The following is a 25670-nucleotide window of genomic DNA, read 5'->3' as shown; positions in this document are numbered from 1 at the left end:
AAAGCCCACACATAGCAACAAGGACCCAGTGCAGCCAAACATAAATTTGTAAATAAATCTTAAAAAATAAAATAAAATTAGGAGCACATTTTCTGTGCACCTATTAGAAAAAATTCCAAAGGCTGATAGAGTCCAGACAAGGATGCGGAGAAACAGGTACCCTCCTACACAGGTGGCAGGGGTGCAAACAAGTAAGTTACGAGACACAGGACAGCAGGCGGTAGAAAACCAAATCTCTACAATAAGGTCAGGACAGTGACTCAGTCAGGCACCTCCCTTCCAAGCCGGGCCCAGCAGGAACTGTGTCCCGGGCTAGAGTTCCTCACAAGCCTTTGATCTTGAAAGGGGGAGCCAGACCCTCCTGGTTGATCATATTTCAACCATCACTGTCTGGCCCCTGGCAGCCCCGTTTTCTGTCTCAGCCTCTGGTACGTGAAGTACACCCTGGGGCAGTTACTGTCGGGGCAAACAGTGTTTATCAGGGAAACCCAAAGCAACCGAAAAGCAACCAAAGTGCCTCTTTTCCCTAGCCCCAGACCACCCAGGAGAGCAGGCATCTCTGGGAAGTGCTTCATCCTCAGCCTCTGATCAGAGTGGAGAAAGGCCAAGGGTGGGGGCAGCCAAACTGACTCAGAGGCCAAGCTCAGGTGAGCACAGGACCTACCCTCCTAGGAATCAGGGAGTCAGGGGAACAGTCCCTCTAGGCATATGTTCCCAGGAGCATCTGGTGGCTTCACGGTCTGCCCTCTGGCTATAGATGTTGGGAAGCTGGTGCTCACAGACAGCATAAAACAGACAAACTCTCAGAGCATCCTCACAGTGTTGGAGCCTCTGGCTTCAGTTTGCTCCTGAGACCCAGTGGCAATCCCACCTTGAGGTCACCTGCTCCATGAGATGCTGGTAAATGGCTGATGGTGGCCACCAGAAGAGGCTTCCATCACCCCACCTTTAATCCATCAAAACAATACTAACTGCTAGATGTGGAGAAACGGAAATCCTCCTGTATTGCTGGTTGAACATAAACTAGCAAAGCTGCTTTGGAAAATAGCCTGGCAGGTCCTCAAAAGGTTAAACACACAGTTAGCAAGGAACTTCCCTGGTGGTCCAGTGGTTAAGAATCTGCCTTCCAATGGAGGGGACATGGGTTCCATCCCTTATCGGAGAAAGATCCCACATGCCTCAGAGCTACTAAACCCACGTGCCACAACTACAGAACCTGCGACTCTACAGACCAAACTCTGCCATCAGAGAAGCCTCCGCGTGTGCAACAAAGAGCCTCGAGGGTGGCAACTAAGACCCGATGCAGTCAAATAAAATCTTAACTGTTTAAAAAAAAGTTACCATAGGACCCAGAAATTTCATTTCTAAGTGTATACACATGAGAAATGAAAACAAAGTTCCACACAAAAACTTGCACATGAAGATTCATAGCAGCATATTTATAATAGCCAAAAAGTGGGAAAAAAATCAAATGTTCATCAACTAAAGAATAAATGAAGTAGGTTCACACAGTGGAATATTATTCAGCAACAGAAAGGAACGAAGTTCTGCTACTTGCAACATGGTGGATAACCCTTGAAATTATTATCTTAAGTAAAAGAAGTCAGCCCCATGAGACCACCATTTGTATTATACCACTTATTCCAGAATAGGCAACTTTATAGATAGAAGGCAGATGAGTGGTTACCAAGGGCTTGGGGAGCAGAGGAAGCAACGGGGCAGGGAGGAAGGGAATGAACACTGTCTGCTTCTAGGTGCAGACTTTCTTGAGGTGACTTTGTAATTTCTTTAATAGAATAAACTGAAAAACAATGACACTGAAATGGGTATATGAATGTACACGGCATGTGAACTGCATTCTAATAAAACTTAAAAAGAGAGCAAGATCAGACTGAAGTACAACTCCGTCAACTAGGGCAAGTCACACAACCTCTGTTGCTCTTCACACGCCACCACCAATACAAGAGGGTAGCGTAAGGATGAACAGGATAGATCAGAGCCTCTCAAGCTTTTTTTTTTTTAATATTTAGTTATTTGTGGCTGTGCTGGGTCATCGTTGCTGTGCACCAGCTTTCTCTAGTTGCAGCAAGCTGGGCTGCTCTTCATTGTAGTGAGCAGGTTACTCACTGTGGTAGCTTCTCCTATTGCGGAGCACAGGCTCTAGGTACATGGGCTTCAGCTGCTGTGGTGCGCAGGCTTAGCTGCCCCTCTACATGTGGGATCTTAGTTCCCTGACCAGGGACTGAAACCATGTCCCCTGCACTGACAGGCGGATTCTTAACCACTGGGCCACGAAGGAAGGCCCTCAAGCTTTAATATGCTCATAAATTACCTGGTCACTTGCAGGGAAATGCAGGTTCTGACTCAGATATCCTGTAGCAGACCCCAGATTCTGCATTTCTAACCAGGTTTCAGGTGCCACTGGTCCATGGACATTCTCAGTAGTAGGGCAAGAGGGATGGCATCTCAGGCCCTCTCCAGCCCTAATACTTCAGGAATCTCCTCTGGTCCACCTCTGTGAATTCCCAGAGCAGGTATGGTTTCTCCTTCCCACTGAGCACACGTATCATTCCCTAACCACCCAGATGGGAGCTTCCAGGACCTGGTCACTGGATGGAGACCATGTGTTCTCCACATGAGAAAATGTGAGCACAGAACACCTGGCTGGGCACAGGAGAGCACAGAGCCTTGAGTGGGGATGGAATCAACTTGTCTTCAGAAGGTACAGGTTCCTTGGACTTCTCTGATGGTCCAGTGGCTAATGCTCCAAGCTTTCACTGCAGGGGTTGTGGGTTTGATCCCTAGTGGGGGAACTAAGATCCCACATGCCAAGTGGTGCAGCCAACAAATTTAAAAAATAATAATAATAAAAGAAAGCCTAGGTCTCTCTTTCTGGAAGAAATGGAAAACAGCAATATTCTCAAGGCAGGGGCTCTCAAACCCTAGGATACATAAATATCACAGGATACTTTACACAGATTCCTGTCCCCCCCAGCTCTAACCTGGCAGGAAACATACACTACAGGTGACTCTGATGCTAATGGTCCAAGGACCAGACACTGCCCCAGAGCTGCTATGGAGAGAAAACAGGACTGCTCTCCAAGAGAATGCCAGGAACCCACGCCACACGCTGGCATGTCAGTTCCACCTTCCAGACCCCACTTTCCCCATCAATCAAAGGGGTGGGATGAGATGCCTCTCAAGGAATCCCCAGGACATTCCTGCATAAAACAGGTGAGGGGTAGACTAGAAGGGAGCAAGGGAGGCCAGCTGTCTACCTCTGGCCTCCAACCAAGACTACACCAACCCAAACAATCGGTTTCTTTGCTGGAGGGCTTTGCAAGAAAGAGTAACCCAGGGGGAACCGCAAGAGGGACAGAAGAGTCCAGAGAAGGAGAATGAGATGGGGGACAGCAGCTCCTAATTAACACAAAGAAGCATTTCTTCCCCTCCCTGTTCAGCCAGGGGCTCATGACTGGCCCTGCCCTTAGCTACCTGCACGGCCTGGAAACACTCCACTTTTCCTTTGGGCTTCTTCCTTCTCTTGGGAAAGGAAAAGGTTGGAAGGATCACGGTACCTACTTGAGTACAGCAACTCCTTTAGAGCAAGACACAGGGACTTCCCTGGTGGTCCAGTGGCTAAGACTTCTCGCTCCCAGTGTGGGGCCTGGGTTCAATCCCTGGTCGGGCAATTAGATCCCACAAGCAACTAAGAGTTCACATGATACAACTAAAGATCCTGCATGCCACAGCTGAGACCCAGTGCAGCCAAATAAGTAAATAAATTGGTTTTTTTTTTTAAAAAAAGAGAGACACAAAAATACTTTCCTCAATCAGAAAAGAGAATCCACATACATTCTTTTAAGTTGCAGTATATTCATTTATAGTGTTGTGTGTTTGTTTCTGCTGTACAGCAGAGTGACCCAGTTATACACATATCTATACCAACCATACATCTATTCTTTCTCAGATTCTTTCCCATTACAGTTTATTATAAGACGCTGAGTACAGTTCCTTTGTTATTTATTTTATATATTGTAGTTTGTATCTGTTAATCTCAAACTCCTAGTTTATACCTCTGTTCTTCCCCCTCACCTGGCCCCCACCTGTCTGCTTTGGTAATAATAAGTTTGTTTTCTATACACATTCTTCTGGGAACTCCCTGGTGGTGCAGAGGTTAGGATTCCAAGCTTTCACTGCTGAGGGCCTGGGTTTTATCCCTGGTCAGAGAAGCCATGCGGCACAACTCCCCCTCCACTCCCCTGCCAAAAAAAAGATTATATACCTTCTTCTAAGTTAGTAACTCTAACCATTACTTCAGTGGTCCCTGAAACCTAACTCAGGAGCCCATTTGCACAGAGCAAAGTGGGTCCATCTACTCCTGACCTTTATTCCTGCTCCCCTTCCCTCCAAACAGCCAAATTTAGTGGCCGAGGGAAATAATACTTATTGAGACCCACTTAAACATGACTATCTTTCCACAATGCTAAACAAATTATAAGGCTTCTGACCTGTGCAGTGACCACAGTGAAGTCAATTAAACCTGGGACCCCTCCCCCGACCCTCTCCACCACTCCTCCTGCCCACTGAAGGTCTGTCCTGGTGGCCAGGCCCATGTTTGGCTCAGGAGTAGGACACTCAAGGCTCTAGGCAGACAGTTGTAGCCCCCAAGCCACTGACCAGGGGCAGAGCTGCTCTGATCAGAAGTATTCCAATGAGGTTGTCTGAATTAAAGGCTTGAGGGGTTAGTCCCTTTGACCTTCTCCTGGAAACCTGGGGATGCGCTGCTTTGACTGGTTTTACAGTAAAAAGCCAAGGTACTCTGGATGGGGGAGAGTAAAATCAAGCTAGCCAAAAGCTTTTCTGCCCACGTTGAAGAACGTGTCAAGTCAATGAGCAGATTAGACTCATCACAGAAGCCTTCAAGTCCACTGCAGCGGGATGAGTCCTCAGACGTTACAAACTCTGCAGCTGAATGCTTGGCAGCACTTAAAAAGATGCAACTAGGTCCACCTTTGCATCCTGACTGAGAACAGAATGCAGGTCCCCAGAAATTCATTCCCTGGAGTGATGATGGCTCATCTGGAATGCCAGACACTGTCACTTGCAGAGGCATCAAAACAGTCCCAAGTGACTGGGGCCCAAAACATGGTAAAGACATCTCTGAAGAACGTAGAGCATATTTTGAAGGAAAGAAAAGATGGGAGAGTGAAAGGAACACAAAAAGTGCTGGGGAACTTCACACAAAGGGAATGGGAGGGCAATGATAAATGGAGGCAGCGAAAATCTTGGAAGATGATATGCTCACTTGCTCTCCTGAGAGATTTCATGAATGATGGCAGCTTGACCTCAGCCAAAAAGAGGGAGTGAGAAGATGGAGACCAATATTGTCACTCAGAGGTCATTCTGAAGAAACTCAGTGATTCTGTTAAATATTTCCTTTAAAAATCCAGAGAGAGAAAAGCGGAGTATGTTTAAAATGACGTGAAGAAAATCAAATGCAGTAGCATTTTCAGTTCAAATGCAAAGTCTCCAACCAGGGTAGGCGTCTCCTCAGCGTGAAAATCCAGAGGGAGACAGTGAGATTCCAAAATTCCAGCTGAAACTCAACATTGTCTGAATTCCACCATAAACATGAAATGTAACTTTGCAGAAAACCAGTAGATGAGAGAATTGACTGTTTAGAAACAGAAGCTTCTCAGAGTGTATGAACACACCAAAACCTGACTCCTACAGGAAGATGACCAAAGATCTGGCGAAATGAAAGATGGATCAGCTTCAATGAGAAAAGAGCTCAAGAAAGTTTGTTGGAGAGTCACAGACATAGAAAACACACCTGTCGTTGCCAATGGAGAGGGCGTTGGGGGAGAGACGGATTGGGAGTTTGGGTGAACAGATGCAAACTATTATACGGAGAATGGATAAACAACAAGGTCCTCCCATACGGCACAGGGAACTATATTCAATATCCTGTGATAAACCATACTGGAAAAGAATAGCAAAAAGAATGTATATAGGCCTTGAGTACGCTTTACAAATGCAAGCCAACCAACCTAGAGTCCATACCCCAACCTCTTCCTCTTTTAGGCTTTCAGAACATCATGCTCCAGATGCTCCAGGCCACCAGTCCCCTGCATCAATTGCTCCAGAGACTGATGGGTACCATACACCGAGGGACAGCCTTTTTGCCACAGAGCCCATCCTAACCCTGCTTACTCTGCCTCCCATTCCTTCCCGTAGAAACCAAAAAAAGGGTCTTATTCTACCTGTGTTCCCTCTGCTTCCTGACTGACCCTGGTGCCTCTCCCTATAGCTCTCCATTCCAGAACCATGAGTAAGGAACTGTCTTTTTCATGATGATGTCTCCTTATCTTTTGGCCTCACAATACCTGAAAAATAAAAAAATCTCCACTTAAAAGAGACTAGGACATCCCCTGCATCATCAAATCCCCAAGGGAGCATGAGGGGTGAGCTACAAGGGCTCAATGGCTCAGGGTAACATGGAGGCTAGATTCAGTACAGCAAACCTCTGAACATGTACCAGCATGGCAGGACAGATGATGTCTCTCTTCTCTTTAATCCTGATGGAGGCCAACTTCATTTCATGTGTTACTTCATGCGCATTTGTTCTCATATTGTAATTTCTGATATAGTGTTTCTAGATGTTAATGAAAAACTGTTGCCTGGTGTGTGTGTGTGTGTGTGTGTGTGGTGTGTGTGTGTGTGCTCAGTCTTGTCCGAGTCTTTGAAACCCCATGGACTGGGGCCTGCCAGGCTCCTCTGTCCACAGAATTTTCCAGGCAAGAATACTGGAGTGGGTTGCCATTTCCTCCTCCAGAGGATCTTCCCAGCCCAGGGATCGAACTCAACGTCTCTTGCATCTCCTGCAGTGGCAGGAGGATTCTTTTCCACTGAGCCACCTGGGAAGTTCTGCCCTATCAGTAAACAAAGGATGCTACTGTCATCAAGTTCTCACGCTGCTGCTGCCTCACCCTCCCCAGCGGAGCACCCCGAGGGGATTCAGGATGAGAAAGCAAAGAGTGCTGGCCCCAGATAGCTGAGGTGCACATCACAGGAACGATCTCAGTGAGCCCAGACTTTCGCACCTTCCTGTGCACAGAAGAGTGGTAACTTCCTTAACTTAGGATGCCTAATTTTCTTTAACCAACAGTAATTGTTTGATGCTCCCACCACCTGGTTTTTGTTGCAAAAACTCCTATATACCCTGGCTCTTCCATCACCTCTTCAGAGCAGTCCCTCAGAACAATCTGAGAGACTGTGTAACAGGCTCATGTCCTTAGAAAGTCTGCCAAATAAAACTCTTAGTTTTTAACGTGTGCGTTTTTTTAGTCAACACAGAATATAGATTTTTAATATTTCATTCCCAGTTTCTTAGACTCTGTGGACTAGACTGCCTAAGTATTCTAGCTTAACTAAATGGTCCACTATTGCTTAAAGCATAACTGATACTTGACATGACAAAAGAAGACCTCTGAAACATTAAAAATCATTTTCTACATGCTGAACTGTAAGAAATCTCTACAAGGAACTTCTGAGTTATTTCAGTAAATGTTGATTGATTTTAAAAACAAAGAAATTCTAAAAACCCAACTAACAAAAATAAAAACCCCAGCTAACTTCTACGTATTTTTATTATCTGATTAATTTATAGATGAATTATGAGGAATTGACATTTGGGAAAACATTTGTTCATTATTTTGTTGGAATTTTTCTAAGCTTTGTCATATGGTTTATAATATTCTTTGCTGATAAAACATTTCTAAACTTTATGGCGCCCAAATAAGTACACTGGCACAGCAGAAAGAAAACAAACAACAACAGCAAATACCTCAGTTAATTCTCAAGACAACACCTTAAGTCATTCTGTATTTTACAGAAAACACAGGTGACAATTTCAGTAACACAAGAGGACAGAGAGCCAGGAATTGAACATGGGTATAGCCAGCTCCAAAACACCTGGCTTTCAATCTGCTACCAAGTTCCTAAGAATGGATAATTTAGTGTTATCCAAACTGGTGTTACCAACAGAGACAAAGGTTTTTGTTTTTTTTTTTTTTTAATTTAGTAGCACATGCTGAATATCCTTCACGGATACACATAAGGAGCCACCTCATGCTTTTTATGTCTACATAGTCTACCAAATGAAAGTTCCGTATTCAATAAGTTATTATGGGACAAATGATGGTTATTTGAACAGTAACAGAGTTGATTCACCTCATTCCTTACATACAAAAATAAGTTCCAAAGTATAAAAGACTAGGGGGAATTTTTTTCTAAAAAACAGGTGAATAAAAAAAATTTTTTTTTTAATGTTTAAAAAAAGGAATTCCCTGGTGGTCCAGTAGTTAGCATTTGCTCCTTGGAAGAAAAGTTATGACCAACCTAGACAGCATATTAAAAAGCAGAGACATTACTTTACCAACAAAGGTCCATCTAGTCAAAGCTATGGTTTTTCCAGCAGTCATGTATGGATGTGAGAGTTGGACTACAAAGAAAGCTGAGCACCGAAGAATTGATGCTTTTGACCTGTGGTGTCGGAGAAGACTCTTGAGAGTCCCTTGGACTGCAAGGAGATCCAACCAGTCCATCCTAAAGGAAATCAGTCCTGAATATTCATTGGAAGGACAGATGCTGAGGCTGAAACTCCAATACTTTGGCCACATGATGCGAGGAACAGACACATTTGAAAAGACCCTGATGCTGGGAAAGATTAAAGGCAGGAGGAGAAGGGGAAAACAGAGGATGTGATGGTTGTATGCATCACCGACTCAATGGACATGAGTTTGAGTAAACTCTGGGAGTTGGTGATGGACAGGGAGGCCTGGCGTGCTGCAGTCCATAGGATCGCAGAGTCAGACATGACTGAGAGACTAAACTGAACTGAACTGAATTGCAGGGAAGGGATGGAGACACAGATACAGAGGATGGACTTGTGGACACAGTGGGAGGAGAGAAGGGGACGAATGGAGAAAGTAGCATCAGCGTACGTACACTGCCACGTATAAAATCGATACCTGGTGAGAAGTTGCTGCACAACACAGGGAGCCCAGCCTGGCCTCTGTGATGACCTGGAGGGTGGGGCGAGGAGAGGGAGGCCCAGGAGGGAGGTGATGCATGTATAATTATGGCTGGACTGTGTTGCTGTATGGCAGAAAACACAACACTGTAAAGCAATTTTCTTCGAATTAAAGAATGAATTTTAAAAAACTAAAATAAAATTTTAAAAATTAACAAAAAAGGGAATTCCCTGACAGTCCAGGGGTTAGGACTCAGCACTTTCACTCCATGCCAAAAAAATATTTTCTTCAGGAAAAAAAGCAGGTGAATATTAAGATCTTAAAGTGGAGAAGGCCTTTTACCATGTAAAATGGACACGACTGAGCGACTGGACTGAACTGAACTGAACTGAACTGATGAAAGTGTGGGAAAATATGTCTAAAACATTATCCCAAATAGGCAAAGAGCCCATCAGTCAGTCAGTTCAGTCACTCAGTCGTTTCCGACTCTTTTCGACCCCATGGACTGCAGGACGCCAGGACTCCCTGTGTATCACCAACTCCTAGAGTTTACACATGGACATCACTAGATGGTCAATACCAAAATCAGACTGATTATATTCTTTGCAGCCAAAGATGGACAAGCTCTATACAGTCAGCAAAAAGAAGACCAGAATCTGACTGTGGCTCAGATCATGAATTCCTTATTTCCAAATTCAGACTTAAATTGATGAAAGTAGAGAAAACCACTATACCATTCAGGTATGACCTAAATCAAATCCCTTACATACCCTGGAAGTGACATACATACACTGGAAGTGTCAAAGAGATTCAAGGGATCAGATCTGATAGAGTGCCTGAAGAACTATGGATGGAGGTTCGTGACATTGTACAGGAGGCAGTGATCAAGACCATCCCCAATATAAAGAAAGGCAAAATGGTTGTCTGAGGAGGCCTTACAAATAGCTGTGAAAAGAAGAGAAGTGAAAGGCAAAGGAGAAAAGGAAAGATATACCCATTTGAATGCAGAGTTCCAAAGAATAGCAAGGAGAGATAAGAAAGCCTTCCTTAGTGATCAATGCAAAGAAACAGAGGAAAACAACAGAATGGGAAAGACTAGAGATCTCTTCAAGAAAATACCAAGGGAAAATTTCATGCAAAGATGGGCACAATAAAGGACAGAAATGGTATAGACCTAACAGAAGCAGAAGATATTAAGAAGAGGTGGCAAGAATACACAGAAGAACTATATAAAAAAGATTTTCATGACCCAGATAATCATGATGGTGTGATCACTCACCTAGAGCCAGACATGCTGGAATGCAAAGTCAAGTGGGCCTTAGGAAGCATCACTATGAACAAAGCTAGTGGAGGTGATGGAATTCCAATTGAGCTATTTCAAATCCTAGAAGATGATGCTGTGAAAGTGCTGCACTCAATATGCCAGTAAATTTGGAAAACTCAGCAGTGGCCACAGGACTGGAAAAGGTCAGTTTTCATTCCAATCCCAAAGAAAGGCAATGCCAAAGAATGCTCAAACTACCGCACAATTGCAATCATCTCACATGCTAGTAAAGTAATGCTCTAAATTCTCCAAGCCAGGCTTCAACAGTACGTGAACCGTGAACTTCCAGATGTTCAAGCTGGATTTAAAAAAGAGGAGCTAGAGATCAAATTGCCAACATCTGTTGAATCATCAAAAAAGCAAGAGAATTACAGAAAAACATCTCCTTCTGCTTTATTGATTATTCTACAGTCTTTGACTGTAGATCACAACGAACTGTGGAAAATTCTTCAAGGGATGGGAATACAAGACCTCCTTACCTGCCTCCCAAGAAATCTGTATGCAGGTCAAGAAGCAACAGTTAGAACTGGACATGGAACAACAAACTGGTTCCAAATCGGGAAAGGAGTACATCAAAGAGCCCATACAGATAAATAAGAAATGACTTAAATAATCCCACTTGAAAAATGGGTAAATCTGATGAAAGACAAAAAAGCATAGAAACAATAAAATCAACATGAAAAAATATTCAATATCACTGAGGAAGTAAAAATTAAAACAGGAATACCTTATATTTTCCCCACTAATTGTGTGTGTGTGTAAGTGTGTCTGTGTGCATGCACGCTTAGTCACATATGACTCTTTGCAACCCCATGGACTGTAGCCGACCAGGCTATTCTGTCCATGGAATTTTCCAGGCAAGAATACTGGAGCAGGTTGCCATTTCCTTCTCTAGGGGATCTTTCCTACCCAGGAATCAAACCTATGTCTCTTGTGTCTCCTGCACTGGCAGGCAGATTCTTTACCACTGGGAAGCCCTCTACCAAAGGTTAAAAATTATTGGCAAAAGTACAGAAAAATAGACCTTCTTAATTCATTCAGTTCTACGTGCCAGACAGTGTATTAGGGAAAGAGATACTGAAGGCCTCTGCCTCAGGAAGTTTATGCTCCATGTGTGAAGACAGAAGAGAGATGATAAAGGAGAAAGTAAACAATAATTCAGATAGTTATCGTTCAGAAAACTACAAATGGGTACAATTCCACGGACTCCACTGCATGACAATCAGGCAGCATCTATCAAAATGTGCAAGTTGTTCTATTTCTAGATATTGATTCTACAGATATTCTCACTTTTTGTTTAAGTATAAAGATATGTGTACATGGATGATCAATGGAGTAATGGGTGTATTTATGAAAAAATGAGAACAATCCTAACGTTCCTCAAGAGAACAAATTATGCAACATCCATACAATGGATCAGAAAGACCCAGGGGAAGATCAGCTTGTTTGTTTGTTTTTAATGTATCCACGTGGAAAGATTTTGAGGATACATTGTTCATGGGGGGAGGGGGGATTGCCAAAATAGTATACATAAAATCTCTTACAAAAAAAGAGACAAACACATTCCTATAAGTGCATATGTATGTGCGCCTATATAATTAGACATACATTGATTAATGTATGACTATAAGAGGAGGCATATACGGTTTAATCTATGACTAAGAAAAACCTGGGAAGTGGAATTATGAGAAGCTATTTACAGTACAATTTTCTGTACTGTTTGGCTGTTCTGTTTTACAAGAAATATGTGCTATTTTTATACTCAGCAAAGAATAAGGGAGAAAGCATTAAAAAATAAAAAGTAATGTATTCAAGGATCATTTGGTTTCCTCAGTTTATATTCCCAAACTTTAGGCTAAAAATTAATCTGGAAAGAAAACTTCAGCTAAGGAAGAAGGATAACAAAGTGACTAATCATTTGCCTCATTCCTTAAATTCAAAGTTACAGATATAATTGGGGAGAGGGGAAAATCTGTGGCTTTCTATTTGCTAAACGTTAGTTCTTCACTTAATTTTCAAGGCAACCCACAAAATGAAACCTGGCTCAATTCCACAGATGAGGAAACTGAGGGTCTTAGAGGCTAAGGTTAAAGCGTCTGCCTCCAATGTGGGAGACCCGGGTTTGATCCCTGGGTCAGGAAGATCCCCTGGAGAAGGAAATGGTAACCCACTCCAGTATTCTTGCCTGGAGAATCCCATGGACAGAGAAGCCTGGTAGGCTACAGTCCATGGGGTCGCATAGAGTCGGACACGACTGAGCGACTGAACGGAACGGAACGGAATACCCCTAGAGCAGAAGTTTCCTCACTTCTAGGATCCCAGAAAACAAGACTTCCTGCTAGGGGCTCTTATCTTCTGGCCATTCCCTCAGGTCAGGTGGCTGGAGAGCAGGAGGGATGAGGGTGGGGCAGGAGAAACTGATTATGGGATTTTGATGCTGTTCCAGGAGGCATTTTTCTCCTGGCTCCATTATGGTTCCTTTGCTTCCTGCCCTTCTCCCCTATAAAGCTCATATTCCCTCCCTCAGAGCGGCAGACACAGCTCCTGGAAGTGCCAGCCTAGAATCCTGCCTGTGAAGGAGTCCCTAGGAAAAGCGAGTGCCTACCCCTTCAGAACTCCCTTCAAGATCACATCAGTGCTCAGCTGCTCCCCAAGCTTGCCTGATTTTGTCACCTCTCTCAGCCTGTAAAATGGGAATAAAACATTTTACGAGAATTACTCAAAAAAGAACACCAGGAAGTGCTTTGGAAATTTTAAAGCCTAGGGTCCCCACCTTGCAAATAAAGTACCCCTAACACAACAGCTCACATCATGGAGGAAGGAGTCCAGTATTTTCTGTAATCACAGTTTTAAAGACAGTATTTTAACACTCTGAATAGGACTGTCCCCTGCAGGTTATGTCTATTATTTTGTTGTACAATGAATGAAGAACTAACAGAAAAGTTCAGCAGGGCTTCCTCCTGCCTTTAATGTACCCCAAAGCTACCATCTTTCAATTCTAAGGGGTACAATTCTTAGTTCTAGAACCAACCTTATGTTAATCTTTCAATTAGGAAAAGAAAGATTAAAACAGAAAAAAAATAAAACAAGTTTAGAAAGATGGTAACCTTAATCTTGTATACAAGACAGCAAAAGAGACACAGGTGTATAGAACAGCCTTTGGGACTCTGTGGGAGAGGGTGAGGGTGGGATGATTTGGGAGAATGGCATTGAAACATGTATATTACCATATGTGAAATGAATCACCAGTCCAGGTTCGACGCATGATACAGGATGCTTGGGGCTGGTGCACAGGGATGACCCAGAGGGAGGATATGGGGAGGAGGGAGGTGGGAGGGGGGTTCAAGAAGGGGAACACATGTACACCCGGGGCAGATTCATGTCAATGTATGGCAAAACCAACCAATATAATATTGTAAAGTAATCGGCCTCCAATAAAAACAAAGTCCCAATGTGATAACCACATTAGTTTTCAAATAGGATAAGGGAAACATATATCCACTTTATTATTAATAATGGCTAATATGCGAATGGTTACTATGTGCTTCCCAGGTGTCATAGTGGTAAAGAATCCTCCTGTCAATGCAGGAGACGAAGGAGACACAGGTTCAATCCCTAGATCAGGAAAATCCCCTGGAGGAGGAAATGGCAACCCATTCCAGTATTCTTGCCTGGGATATCCCATGGACAGAGGAGTCTGGTGGGTTACAGTCCATGGGGTCACAAAAAGTCAGACATAACTGAGGACTCACGCATGTGCCAGACACTGTTTTCAGTGTTTTTTCTGCATTAACTCATTTTACCTACATAGTAGATGTTTTATTTCCTTCATTTTATATGTGAGGAGTTAGAGGCATTGGGAGGTAAATGACTTGCCCACAGAGGCTACCCAACAGCTCGATCTCAACAAAGCAGTTGGAGATCTTGACCTTCTGGTCTACCTCTCCAGTCATTCGCACTCCTCCTTTGGTTCCAAACCCTAGTCATATTGAATCACTTAGGATTCTTCACAAATAGTACGCATAATTGCACCCATTCTTGCCTTTGGACATGGTTTTTCTGTCACTGAACTATCCTCTCCTTCCAACGGACAGGAAGTTTTATTCCAAGAATGAACATCACTGGAAAAATCCATCACTGTATTTAAAATTTAAGAGTTGTTTTGGTAGGAAATACCAAAGCTTTCTCCATAACAAGCCATGCTTGCAAACTTGTTCTTATCTCTAAGCCAGAATTCCCTACACAGATTGCCTGAGGTTCTCTTTCTTCTGATCTTCCTGACTCCTCCCCCACCGCCTACTTCATCTCTTCCCTCTGGCTCCAGTCTTCAGGAAAGATGTCTCCACAGTGACCTTTGGTCACTGACAAAGAGGTTGGCCTGGCGTTTGTGGACCTCCCTTCAACAGCTATCTACCCCTTCTCCTTAAACGACTCCAATTCAAAGGAAGAGCACAAACTTTGCTTCTCAAACCATTTTCACTGCATACAAAATTAGTCATTGGGGTTGATGACAGAACACTCACAAGGAACACACCTTATCCAAGTCATGATGTAAGTGAATGGACTGACACTACACTGAGAAATGAGTATCCAATGGTTTAAATGACTTTGCAATTTACAGATCCAGCATCCTTCTTACATGAACAAAGCAAAGAAACAGAGGAAAACAACAGAATGGGAAAGACTAGAGATCTCTTCAAGAAAATTAGAGATATCAAGGAAACATTTCATGCAAAGATGGGCACAATAAGGAACATAAATGGCAAGGATCTAATAGAAGCAGAAATGAATAACAAGAGGTGGCAAGAGTACACAGAAGAACTATAAAAAATGGTCTTAACGACCTGGATTACGTGATGGTGTGGTCACTCATCTAGAGCCAGACATCCTGCAGCGTTCAGTCAAGTGGGCCTTAGGAAGCATTACTATGAACAAAGCTCGTGGAGGTGATGGAACTCTAGCTGATCTATTGAAAATCCTAAAAGATGATGCTATTAAAGCACTTCATTCATTATGCCAGCAAATTTGGAAAACTCAGCAATGGCCACAGGATTGGAAAAGGTCAATTTTCATTCTAATCCCAAAGAAGTGTAATGCCAAAGAATGTTCAAACTACTTCAACAATTGCAATCATTTCACATGCTAGCAAGGTAATGCTCAAAATCCTTCAAGCTAGGATCAATAGTACATGAACCAAGAACTTCCAGATATACAAGCTGGATTTAGAAAAGGCAGGTGAACCAGAGATCAAATTGCCAACACCTGCTGCGTCATAGAAAAAGCAAGAGAATTCCAGAAAAACATCTACTTCTGCTTCATTGACTTTGTGTGGATCACAACATACTGTGGAAAATTCCTAAAGAGATGGGAATACCAGACCACCTTACCTGCCTCCTAAGAAATCTGTATGCAAGTCAAGAAGCAACAGTTAGAACTGGACATGGAACAATGACTGGTTCAAAATTGAGAAAAGAGTACATCAAGGCTGTATATTGTCATTCTGCTTATTTAATTTGTTTGCAAAGTACATCATGCAAAATGCATGGCTAGATGAATCACAAACTGGAATCAAGACTGCTGGGAGAAATATCAATAACCTCAGATATGCAGATGATACCACTTTAATGGCAGACACCAAAGCAGAACTAAAGAGCCTCTTGATGAAGGTGAAAGAGGAGAGTGAAAAAGCTGGCTTAAAACTCAACATTCAAAAAATGAAGATCATGGCATCTGGTCTCATCACTTCATGACAAATAGATGGGTAGAAAATGGAAACAGTGGCAGATTTTATTTTCTTAGGTTCCAAAATCACTATAGATGGTAACTGCAGTCATGAAGCTAAAAGATGCTTGCTCCTTGGAAGAAAAGCTATGACAAACCTAGATAGCGTATTAAAAAGCAGAGACATCATTTTGCCGACAAAGGTTCATTAGTCAAAGCTATGGAGAAGGAAATGGTAACCCACTCCAGTATTCTTGCCTGGAGAATCCCATGGACGGAGAAGCCTGGTAGGCTACAGTCCACGGGGTCGCAAAGAGTCGGACACGACTGAGCGACGGAACGGAATGGAATGGATGGTTTTTCCAATAGTCATGTATGGATATGAGAGTTAGACAATAAAGAAGGCTGACAGCCAAAGAACTGATGCTTTCAAAATGTGGTGCTGGAGAAGACTCTGGAGAGTCCCTTAGACTGCAAGGAGATCCAACCAGTCCATTCTAAAGGAAATCAACTTTGACTATTCATTGGAAGGACTGATGCTGAAGTTGAAACTCCAATACTTTAGCCACCTGATTCAAAGAGTGGACTCACTGGAAAAAACCCTAGTGCTGGGAAAGATTTGAGGGCAGGAGTAGAAGTGGGTGACAGAGGATGAGATGCTTGGATGGCACCATCGACTCAATGGTCATGAATCTGAACAAACTCCAGGAGATAGTAAAGGACAGGGAAGCCTGGTGTGTAGCAGTCCATGGGGTCGCAAAGAGCTGGACATAACTTAGTGAGTGAATAACAGCAGCTTAGTCACTAAATTGGGTCAGACTCTTGGGACCCCACAGACTGTGACCCACTAGGCTCCTCTGTCCATGGAATTCTCCAGGCAAGAATACTGGATTGGGTTGCCATTTGCTTCTCCAAGAGATCATCCTGAACCAGGGATTGAACAGGGTCTCCTGCATTGCAGGCAGTTTCTTGCATTGCAGGCAGATTCTTTACCAATTGAACGACCAGGGAGTTATGACAATAATCTATCCCAAATAATAACAGAAAATAGTGAAATAATATGCATACATTTTATTTTTTTAATTCCTTCAACTTCTGTTCTGTACTGGGTAGAATTCTAGCCTGGGAGAAGACAAAGATAAAGGAAATGAAGCCCTTGATGAGCTCAGAAGCTAATGTGGAAGATGAAATTTATTAGATAATCATAATCCAGATGCAGACATTTTAAGTGGTGTTTGAGGTTATAATAGAAAATATTATAAGAAAAGTATTTAATAAAAGCAAAAAACAACTTTATAAAGCATATAATCTAATTTTAAAAATTTAAGTATAAAAGGAAGATTCAGTGGCTATAAAAATCTAACTTAAGAATAAGTGATTGAAAATGTCTAAGAGACATATTTCCAAACCATAATTAGTGCAACTAGAAATGGGGCAAGAATCAACAAATATCAGGTGTGCACGACAAACATCTATACAAGGGTCTGTTTCTGGACTAATACTTTAGGATATGGCTTTTCAAATGTTTCAAAGTGGCATTTAAACCAGTGAGAATAAGGGATAAACCAGGTATCAACTAGTAGGTTAACTATTTTAAAAAATAAACAAACTTAGACTGTGAGGTCACATCACAAATTTCCAGTGCAACGTATGAAAGTATAAATCCCACTGGTAAGGCTAGGGAAAAAAAGAAATAAATATATTTTATGCAGTAATAAGCCAAAGTATCACTAAATGACACTATTATTTCCAGAAGACTTCCAAGTGCAACGCAATGTAAAAATTTAGAAACATGAAATTTAAGAAACCACTAAGCTGATTTTGGGGTAGGCAGGCATTCTAAGCATAAAAGAAAATTTATTTTAGAAAACTGAAAAGGTCTGATAATATATACTGAAAATCAATATCTACATTGAAAAAAAACCCATAATATCTCACACATAAATCTAATTATCACAAAATAAATATAATTATCACATAAATAAATATATCACACAAAAAATATGATATTCTTCATATAGGGTAGGCTGTTACAATCAGTAAGATAGAACCATCCCAATAAAAAAATGTGTGAAGAACATGAACATAACTGATGGAGAAATTTAAAAGATCAATAAATATATTTTTAAATATTCAGCCACATTAGCAATGATATAAATGCTAGTTTAAGATTAAATCCTGTTTCACTAATGAGGTGAAAAGCAACAATATCCAATATAAGAGACAGTAAAACATACCCTACTGGCTACCTTGTAAATTGGTACATTCAACTGAGAAGTCAATTTGGTAAGATGTAGCAAAAGCCTTACTTAACTCCTTTGAGCCAGTAAGTATACCTCTGATTTATATTTATCTAAATCATGCGACGAGTTGACTCACTGGAAAAGACTCTGATGCTGGGAGGGATTGGGAACAGGAGGAGAAGGGGACGTCAGAGAATGAGATGGCTGGATGGCATCACCGACTTGATGGACATGAGTTTGAGTGAACTCCGGGAGTTGGTGATGGACAGGGAGGCCTGGTGTGCTGTGATTCATGGGGTTGCAAAGAGTCGGACACGACTGAGAGACTGAACTGAACTGAACTGAAAATAATAATCAACATTTCACACAAAGACAACTGAAAACCAAGTATTCATACCACGAGACTAGTCAAAGTTAATAGAACTCTGAATGAAATACTACGCAACCATTACAAAAATGTAAGTTCTCAAAGCATTTTTAGTAACACAAGAAAAGCTCATAAATATAGTAAGCAAAGAAAACGGGGCATATATCTGCAGCACTGTAATAATTTCAATTTTACATATGCAAATATGTAGAAATATGGTTAGCAATGGCTCTCAGGTGAAATTAGAGATTTCAATTTAATTTTTAACTTACTTCCTTATGCTTTTTAAATGATCCAAATTTTCTATAACGAACAAGTATTATTTTTGCTTTTAAAATTTCATCAGAGTATAGGTGATTTACGACGTTGTATTAGTTTCCAGTGTATAGCAAAGTGAATCAGTTATACATATACATATATCCACTTTTTTTCTTTTAAGATTCTTTTTGCATATAAGCCATTATAGAATAGTGACTAGAGTTCCCTGTGCTATATAGCAGGTTCTGATTAGTTACCTATTTGATGAACATGTATTATTTTCAATAATCGGGAACATATAACTAAAAAAGAAGATCTAAAGTAAATACACCAAATTAACCCCTGGGCAGCTCTTTTTGCCTCTCTTTCAACTCATCTATACTGAGCAAAGGATAACTCTTTTTTGAAAGAGGTAGAGTGTTGACTGTCAAACATTGCCCAAAGGTGATCAAAGAAAGGAGGGAAGGAGTTGAGGGAAGGTGCGGGAGACAGTAAAGGCCTTACAGATAGGGTGGGAAACAGTGGGAGAGGTGGGCACACTAGACCAGCAGCAGGTCCAGCAGGGCCTCAGACCCCACGACAGGCCAGGAACAAGAACCACCCCTGACCCCAGCGTTCTGTAAACATCACCCAACTTCTTCATGAGACACTTAGACAAGAGGGCAGAGGCCCAGGGGAGGACAGCCGCTGCTTGAAGGTACATAAGTTGGTAGCATCTGACCTTCCATGAAAGAGAATGGAAAATGGCCAAAGCCATTCTACAAACAAGCACAGACACACACAGGTATTCTTCCACCAATAGGACACCTGCCATCAGGGATCACTGGCCTCAGTAGATGGAACATAGATCTCAGGGCCTGAGCCAGGTGCCGGAGAGCTGCCTGAGCCTGGCCTGGGGACCCGCTGAGGCCGCTGAGCCACTCACAGGGATAAGCATGTCCATCCCCTGGCCACATCCAGAGGCAGACACAGAGCCACCTGCTAATTCTGAGCTTGTTACTGCCCCAGAAGCGGGCAGGTTGAGCTGTCAGAAGTAAGCCTGATGGCAAGCTGGACTTCCATCCCACCCCCACCCCATCTGGACTTCCGTTCCCCAAATCAGGGAGTCAAAGTTCTACAGACGGAAGCCGCTGGTGTAAGATAAATTGTAACCACACGGCTGCCCCCACCACCATCTCCCTCCAGAAAGCACTGCATCCCCCAGCTCCTTGGTTCTTCCCATTTGAAACAGACGGGCAAAGATTCCACTGGATGCCTGGGCCTCTGAGGTGATCCAGGGAGGAAGGACAATCAACGCAGACACATAACCACACAAAAACCACAGAAAGGTCATCGGTTAGGCCACTGGTCCATGTGTTCTGACAAGGAACATCAGAAATGGAAACTGCACTTCACACACCTTCACTCTCTCAAATGTCACAAAATAACACTTCTCATTTCTCACATGAACACACTGAGGCTCTGAGGGGAAGTCACAGAGCTGGGAAGGGCTGGGATCGGAATGCAAAGTCCAAACCCTGTGCCTTTTCTCCCAGGACACGGTGAGCACGCTCATCCCCATTGCTACAAAGGGCTCCTGCCTGGCACATGTGGAATCCAGCCTTGAGGATGGATCTTCACTGACAGGTGCAGTTCCAGAAAGGGCAGCTGATCCCGTACACCCAAAGGTGCTCAATCTATGTTCAGGAAAGGGCACCAGGTGTGGCCCCAACAAATAGCAAGTATAACTAGGGCTGCCATTCACCGAGCATCATCTGCTCCCTGGAGGGCCCACATGAGGAATATGAAGCACTGTTTGGCCTGAGTGAGACCCAGCTGATGTGTCCACTTTTGGGGAAGAAAACACTGAGTCTGGGAAGTCTCACAGCTAGGAAACAGATGCCATCTGACGCCAGAAACCCCTTCGCGAAACCCATCTCTCCCACCCTGACGAGGAAACAGGCCCAAATGAGTCATTCGGGTCACCTCCCCACTGCTGGGTGGCACCCTCAGCCCCCAGGCTCCACCCGGGCCCGGCGCTCCAGCACTACCTTGGTTGAGGTAGGTCAAAGTCTCTTCGTGCAGCTTCACAGCTGGGGATGTGGCGGCACACAGCACATACTGCAGGGGCGGCAGGCGGGCCTCGTTCTCGGGGGACAGCTGGGGCTCCTCCTGCTTGAAGATGGGCAGGGCGAGGACGTCGCTGCAACACACAGGAGGGAGGGATCAGGAGCAGGGCCCCGGAGCCCATGTGCAAAGGCAGGACTAAGCGGCCAACCTCGGGCAGCATCGAGGGCAACACAGCCCAGCCTAGCGCAGCTAGCAGGTTCAGCTCCCTACACGCTGTCACAAATACTCTAAAATGCTTTCCAATGGAGGAGACCAATCCTGGACGATTCTACTTTCATTCCATGACCTTTGAGAGATTTATTCAGATGTTGCGTGATTTCCATCCACAAGAGTTTGGCTTTTATAACAAGAATTCGAACAAAATTTTTTATTTATTGAATAAACTCTTCTAGTTATTGGTCACATCTCAGACCAAGACAATCCTGTCCTCTAGGCTCTGTAAACCATGCAAATACAGAAACTGTCTACTTCACTCATAAAAACGGAGACATACTTCCACACTTCTAAAAAGAAAGGACAGCTGGCCCATAAACCCTATTTTAAGGGTCATGCTAATATCTCTTAAATGCAAAACAGGAACAACCATGGTTTCAATTTAGTTTTCTCATCCAAACGGAAAATACTAAGATGCTCAAAGATTCTTTTCCACCACCTCTAAACAAAAATTCCCATCAGATCCAAAAAATCAGCTTCACATCAGCCTAGGACTGGAGAACTTTTTTCTAGATGTGTTTTTTTAAGTGCATCCCCAAGGAAAAACGAAATCTTTGAGAACATGAATGACCTGCAAGCAAGAGGGACTTGGTTAAGCTCTCTGGATTATGAAGAGATTATGGCATGGACACTGGCGCCAAAAAAATGTCCTGTGCCCTTATCTTGATAGGCCTCCACCCTCCGAATATCCCGGGTGCTGAATCAGATTCACTGACCCCACTTCACTATGTAAACAGCAGAGTCACTGATACAATCTATTCCTCATACAACACTATAAATGAGTATCTAAAACACAAGCTGGGCACATACCCCAGCATGTCAGACCAACTTTCAGAAGGAAAAGTCCAGCTGCGGCTCACCTAGAAACCTTCCGTGTGGAGGGCCGCCCCTGCCACCACCCACTGCCCTGGGTCCCCTATCTCATGCCTTCTCTTGCCCAGACTGGGGCACATATCCAGTCTAAGTGGTTATCCAGGAATGGGGGAGAAGCAGAGAGATCTGATTCCCGGGGATTGCATAATTTCATGTTTGCCCAGACCATGTTAAGTTAATAATCCATGGGCTGCTGCCTTTAAATTAAAAAAAAAAAAGGTGGGGATAGCCAGGGTTGGGGGAAGAGCCATCACTCAACAGTAACTTATTTCAGTCCTGGTATCCTTATCTGCTGAGGAATAAAAGTCACCAGAACATCAAACAGAAGTAGGGAAGAAGGGAATACAGGCCATTACCCCAGGAAAGTCAGACAACTTGAAGAAATGCTGCACAGTGATGAGATGACCAAAATTAAATGCCCAAACCAAGCAAAACACCAAGATCTTCTTCACTCTAGGGGGACCAGGGGCATGTTCATGAACCCTCCCCATGGCATCCACCAAGGTCACCCTCTCCAAGTGTGAAAGCCCTGGCTTCCAAGAAGTAACATAAAAAAGAGAGTGTGGACCAAATGAGTCTTTATCCATGGTCCCATGACCCCAGAAACCCATATGGCCTAATGGCACCTTTCACCCCAATTCCCAACCACCTCACCGGGATGAATGCAATACCAAACTGTTAAAGTGAGGGCACCTCTAGTTCAAGAGGAGAGCTATTCCCTAAAGGGGTGACATTTTTGGTGTCCAGGAAGTTTTACATACACTCACTTCTTCACTCAGGGTCACCTTCAAAGTCATTTGTAAGCTATGGCAACAAACTGACTCGCTACAAACTAAAACTGAGGCAAAATCACAACTAAAATTGCATCCTGCAGTACAGTAAAAATGTATTCCATTGTAGCATTTTGGGTAAGTGAATGGACACAATCTTCTGCCAGAGATTACCATCTGCCCAATGGGGAATTCCCTGGAGGTACAGTGGTTAAGACTCACGGCTTCCACTGCAGGGGACTCGAGTTCAATCCCTGGTCAGTGAACTAAAATTCCATATACCACACAATGCAGAAAAAAAAAATCTGCCTGGTGGGCTTAACACCTCCCAGAGCAGCCTGCCTCTGGTGGATCACCATGGTCTGCAGTGAGACATAAGTCCTTAATTAAAACCCTAGGCTTATGCCGTCTCCTACCTCTCTTACCCGTGAATAAAACACAGCAGACATATCACTTATACCCAACCACTCCTTTGCCTGCTGGAATTGGGCTGTCTTCGGAGAAGACTGCTGGACAAATATCTATCAAAGCTAGGATTTCCACATCACCTGTACTTTTAAATCTGAGCTGGAACTTCTGGGGGTCAAAAATAAAATAAAGCAGGCAAGACAGCTCTCTCTGTGGGGTGGTCTGGCCCACGGTTCACTTTCTCTGAGCTCACATCAAATGCCCTTTGGGTTAAATTAGGCACATTTCATAAACTGTGACTAGGATGGAAATAAAGACAGGCTAAAGCTGGTTCAGGCGAGTTCAGAAAGTGAAATGACTGCCCATTAGTACCCGGCCAGCTGCACAACAGGGAAAAACAATCCTCCAGGAACTGAAGCTAACGGGGGTGCCACTTCCTTCAAGGGGACGGGAGAGAGAACTTTGCAAAACAGGCAGGACTTACTTTTCCCTCTGAAGAGCACTAGTCAAATCCCTGCAGAAGAAGAAAGATTTCCATCAAGGGCAATCAACGTGCGGGCCTCGGACCCATACACCAAGACCACCTGGTGGGAGAGGGAACCCGGTCCCTCCCGAGCCCCCGCCCGCCCCCGCTGCAGGTCCGCTAGGCAGAGCGCCGGGCCGCGCTTGCCGCTCGCTCGCCCCTCGGGCGGACCAAGGACACTGGAGAGGACGCGAGGCTCGGAGAGGGACCCGGGCGAAGAGGGGCAAAGAGCAGGGGACTAGACTTCCCAGGACAGCTCCAGACCGACGGCAGGAAGTTTCCTCTTCGACGCAAGCGGGGAGAGGAGAAACGCAGAGGTGGAAAGACCCCGAAGAGATTGCGACCAGAGATGCGCGCTCCGCGCCCGCCCGGGGTCATCGGGGGAGTAGCCCCGCGAGCACTAGGCTCTGCAAACCCGCCTCCCGCGCGGGCCCGCAACTCCGAAAGTCGGGTCCCGCCAGGGTCTGTCTGTCTGTCCCAGGCTGGAGTCTGGGCGGATCTCCTGCAGTCCCCAGAGGGCACAGAGTAAGGAGGCGGCGGGGGCGCTCGGGATCCCCGGCCCGGCCGCTCCTTTCCCGGCCCGCCGACGTCCGACGGCGCCCTGCCCGCGGACCCCGGCCCGAGCCCCTTACCGCAGGTAGCTGCCGGGATTGTGCTGGTTGTAGTGCTCGGGCTGCGTGTGCCAGAACAGCATGGCTGGGGCTCCGAGCCCGGCCCGACCCAGGCGCGCGGCGGACGGGACGCGGGGCGAGCCAACCTCTAGGTCACCTGCCGGCAGCTCTCCTTACAGCGGTGGCCGCCCGCCCTGCGTATTTATGGACGGCCCGGGGGGCGGGGCCTCGTCCGGACCCGCCCCAGGCCGCGCGGCCGCCTCACCTGGTGACCCGCAGAAGCGCGCCCTTCCCGGGAGCGAGCGCGCCTCCAGGGCGGCGACCGCGAGCGTGCAGCGCGGCTGCGGGCGGGGATCTGGCCCCGCACTGCCCGCATCCCTCCCTCGAGGGTGGGGCCCAGGTAACTGGCCCCGCAGCCCTAGTGTCTTACCGCTCCCTGAGCCTCACCGTGGGTGGGGTGAGATGGCAATGAGCTTCGATGTCCGAGACCCCGACCCCGACACGTTGTCCCCTTAACTTGCTCTCGCTTTTTCTCAGCACTCTCAGAAATCGTGTTTTGCTTTAATCTACGTGATCACTGACCTAGTGCCAGACATCTTGGAATGTGAAGTCAAGTGGGCCTTAGAAAGCATCACTGCGAACAAAGCTAGTGGAGGTGATGGAATTCCAGTTGAGCTATTTCAAATCTTGAAAGATGATGCTGTGAAAGTGCTGCACTCAATATACCAGCAAATTTGGAAAACTCAGCAGTGGCCACAGGACTGGAAAAAGTCAGTCTTCATTTCAATCCCAAAGAAAGGCAATGCCAAAGAATGCTCAAACTACCGCACAATTGCACTCATCTCACATGCTAGTAAAGTCATGCTCAGAATTCTTCAAGCCAGGCTTCAGCAATATGTGAACTGTGAACTTCCAGATGTTCAAGCAGGTTTTAGAAAAGGCAGAGGCACCAGAGATCAAATTGCCAACATCCGCTGGATCATGGAGAAAGCAAGAGAGTTCCAGAAAAACATCTATTTCTGCTTCATTGACTATGCCAAAGCCTTTGACTGTGTGGATCACAATAAACTGTGGAAAATTCTGAAAGAAATGGGAATACCAGACCACCTGACCTGCCTCTTGAGAAACCTGTATGCAGGTCAGGAAGCAACAGTCAGAACTGTACATGGAACAACAGACTGGTTCCAAAGAGGAAAAGGAGTGTGTCAAGGA

At 44.5% G+C, this 25670-nt stretch overlaps 1 protein-coding gene across 3 annotated transcripts in view; it reads right to left on the bottom strand.

The window, feature by feature from the left end:
* TFCP2L1 (transcription factor CP2 like 1) overlaps positions 1 to 24620 on the bottom strand; it is a 69907-nt gene extending 45287 nt beyond the window's left edge. For 2 of the 3 annotated variants that reach the window (XM_055398112.2, XM_055398114.2), the window contains exons 1-3: positions 24480 to 24620; positions 23809 to 23838; positions 20982 to 21133 (exon numbers count right to left, since the gene is read on the bottom strand). In XM_055398112.2, coding sequence (XP_055254087.1) covers positions 20982 to 21133; positions 23809 to 23838; positions 24480 to 24541 — 244 coding nt within the window. In that variant the 5' untranslated portion in view covers positions 24542 to 24620. The remainder of the gene's footprint in view (positions 1 to 20981; positions 21134 to 23808; positions 23839 to 24479) is intronic. The other variant, XM_055398116.2, reaches the window with a different exon arrangement.
* Between the last annotated feature and the right edge of the window lie 1050 nt (positions 24621 to 25670).

The sequence above is a fragment of the Moschus berezovskii genome, chromosome 2 (assembly GCF_049115385.1).
Source record: "Moschus berezovskii isolate FMDL1 chromosome 2, NW_MosBer_1.0, whole genome shotgun sequence".
NCBI lineage: Eukaryota > Metazoa > Chordata > Mammalia > Artiodactyla > Moschidae > Moschus > Moschus berezovskii.
Note: the sequence above shows the minus strand (reverse complement) of the source record. Positions and strands in the feature narration are given on the sequence as shown.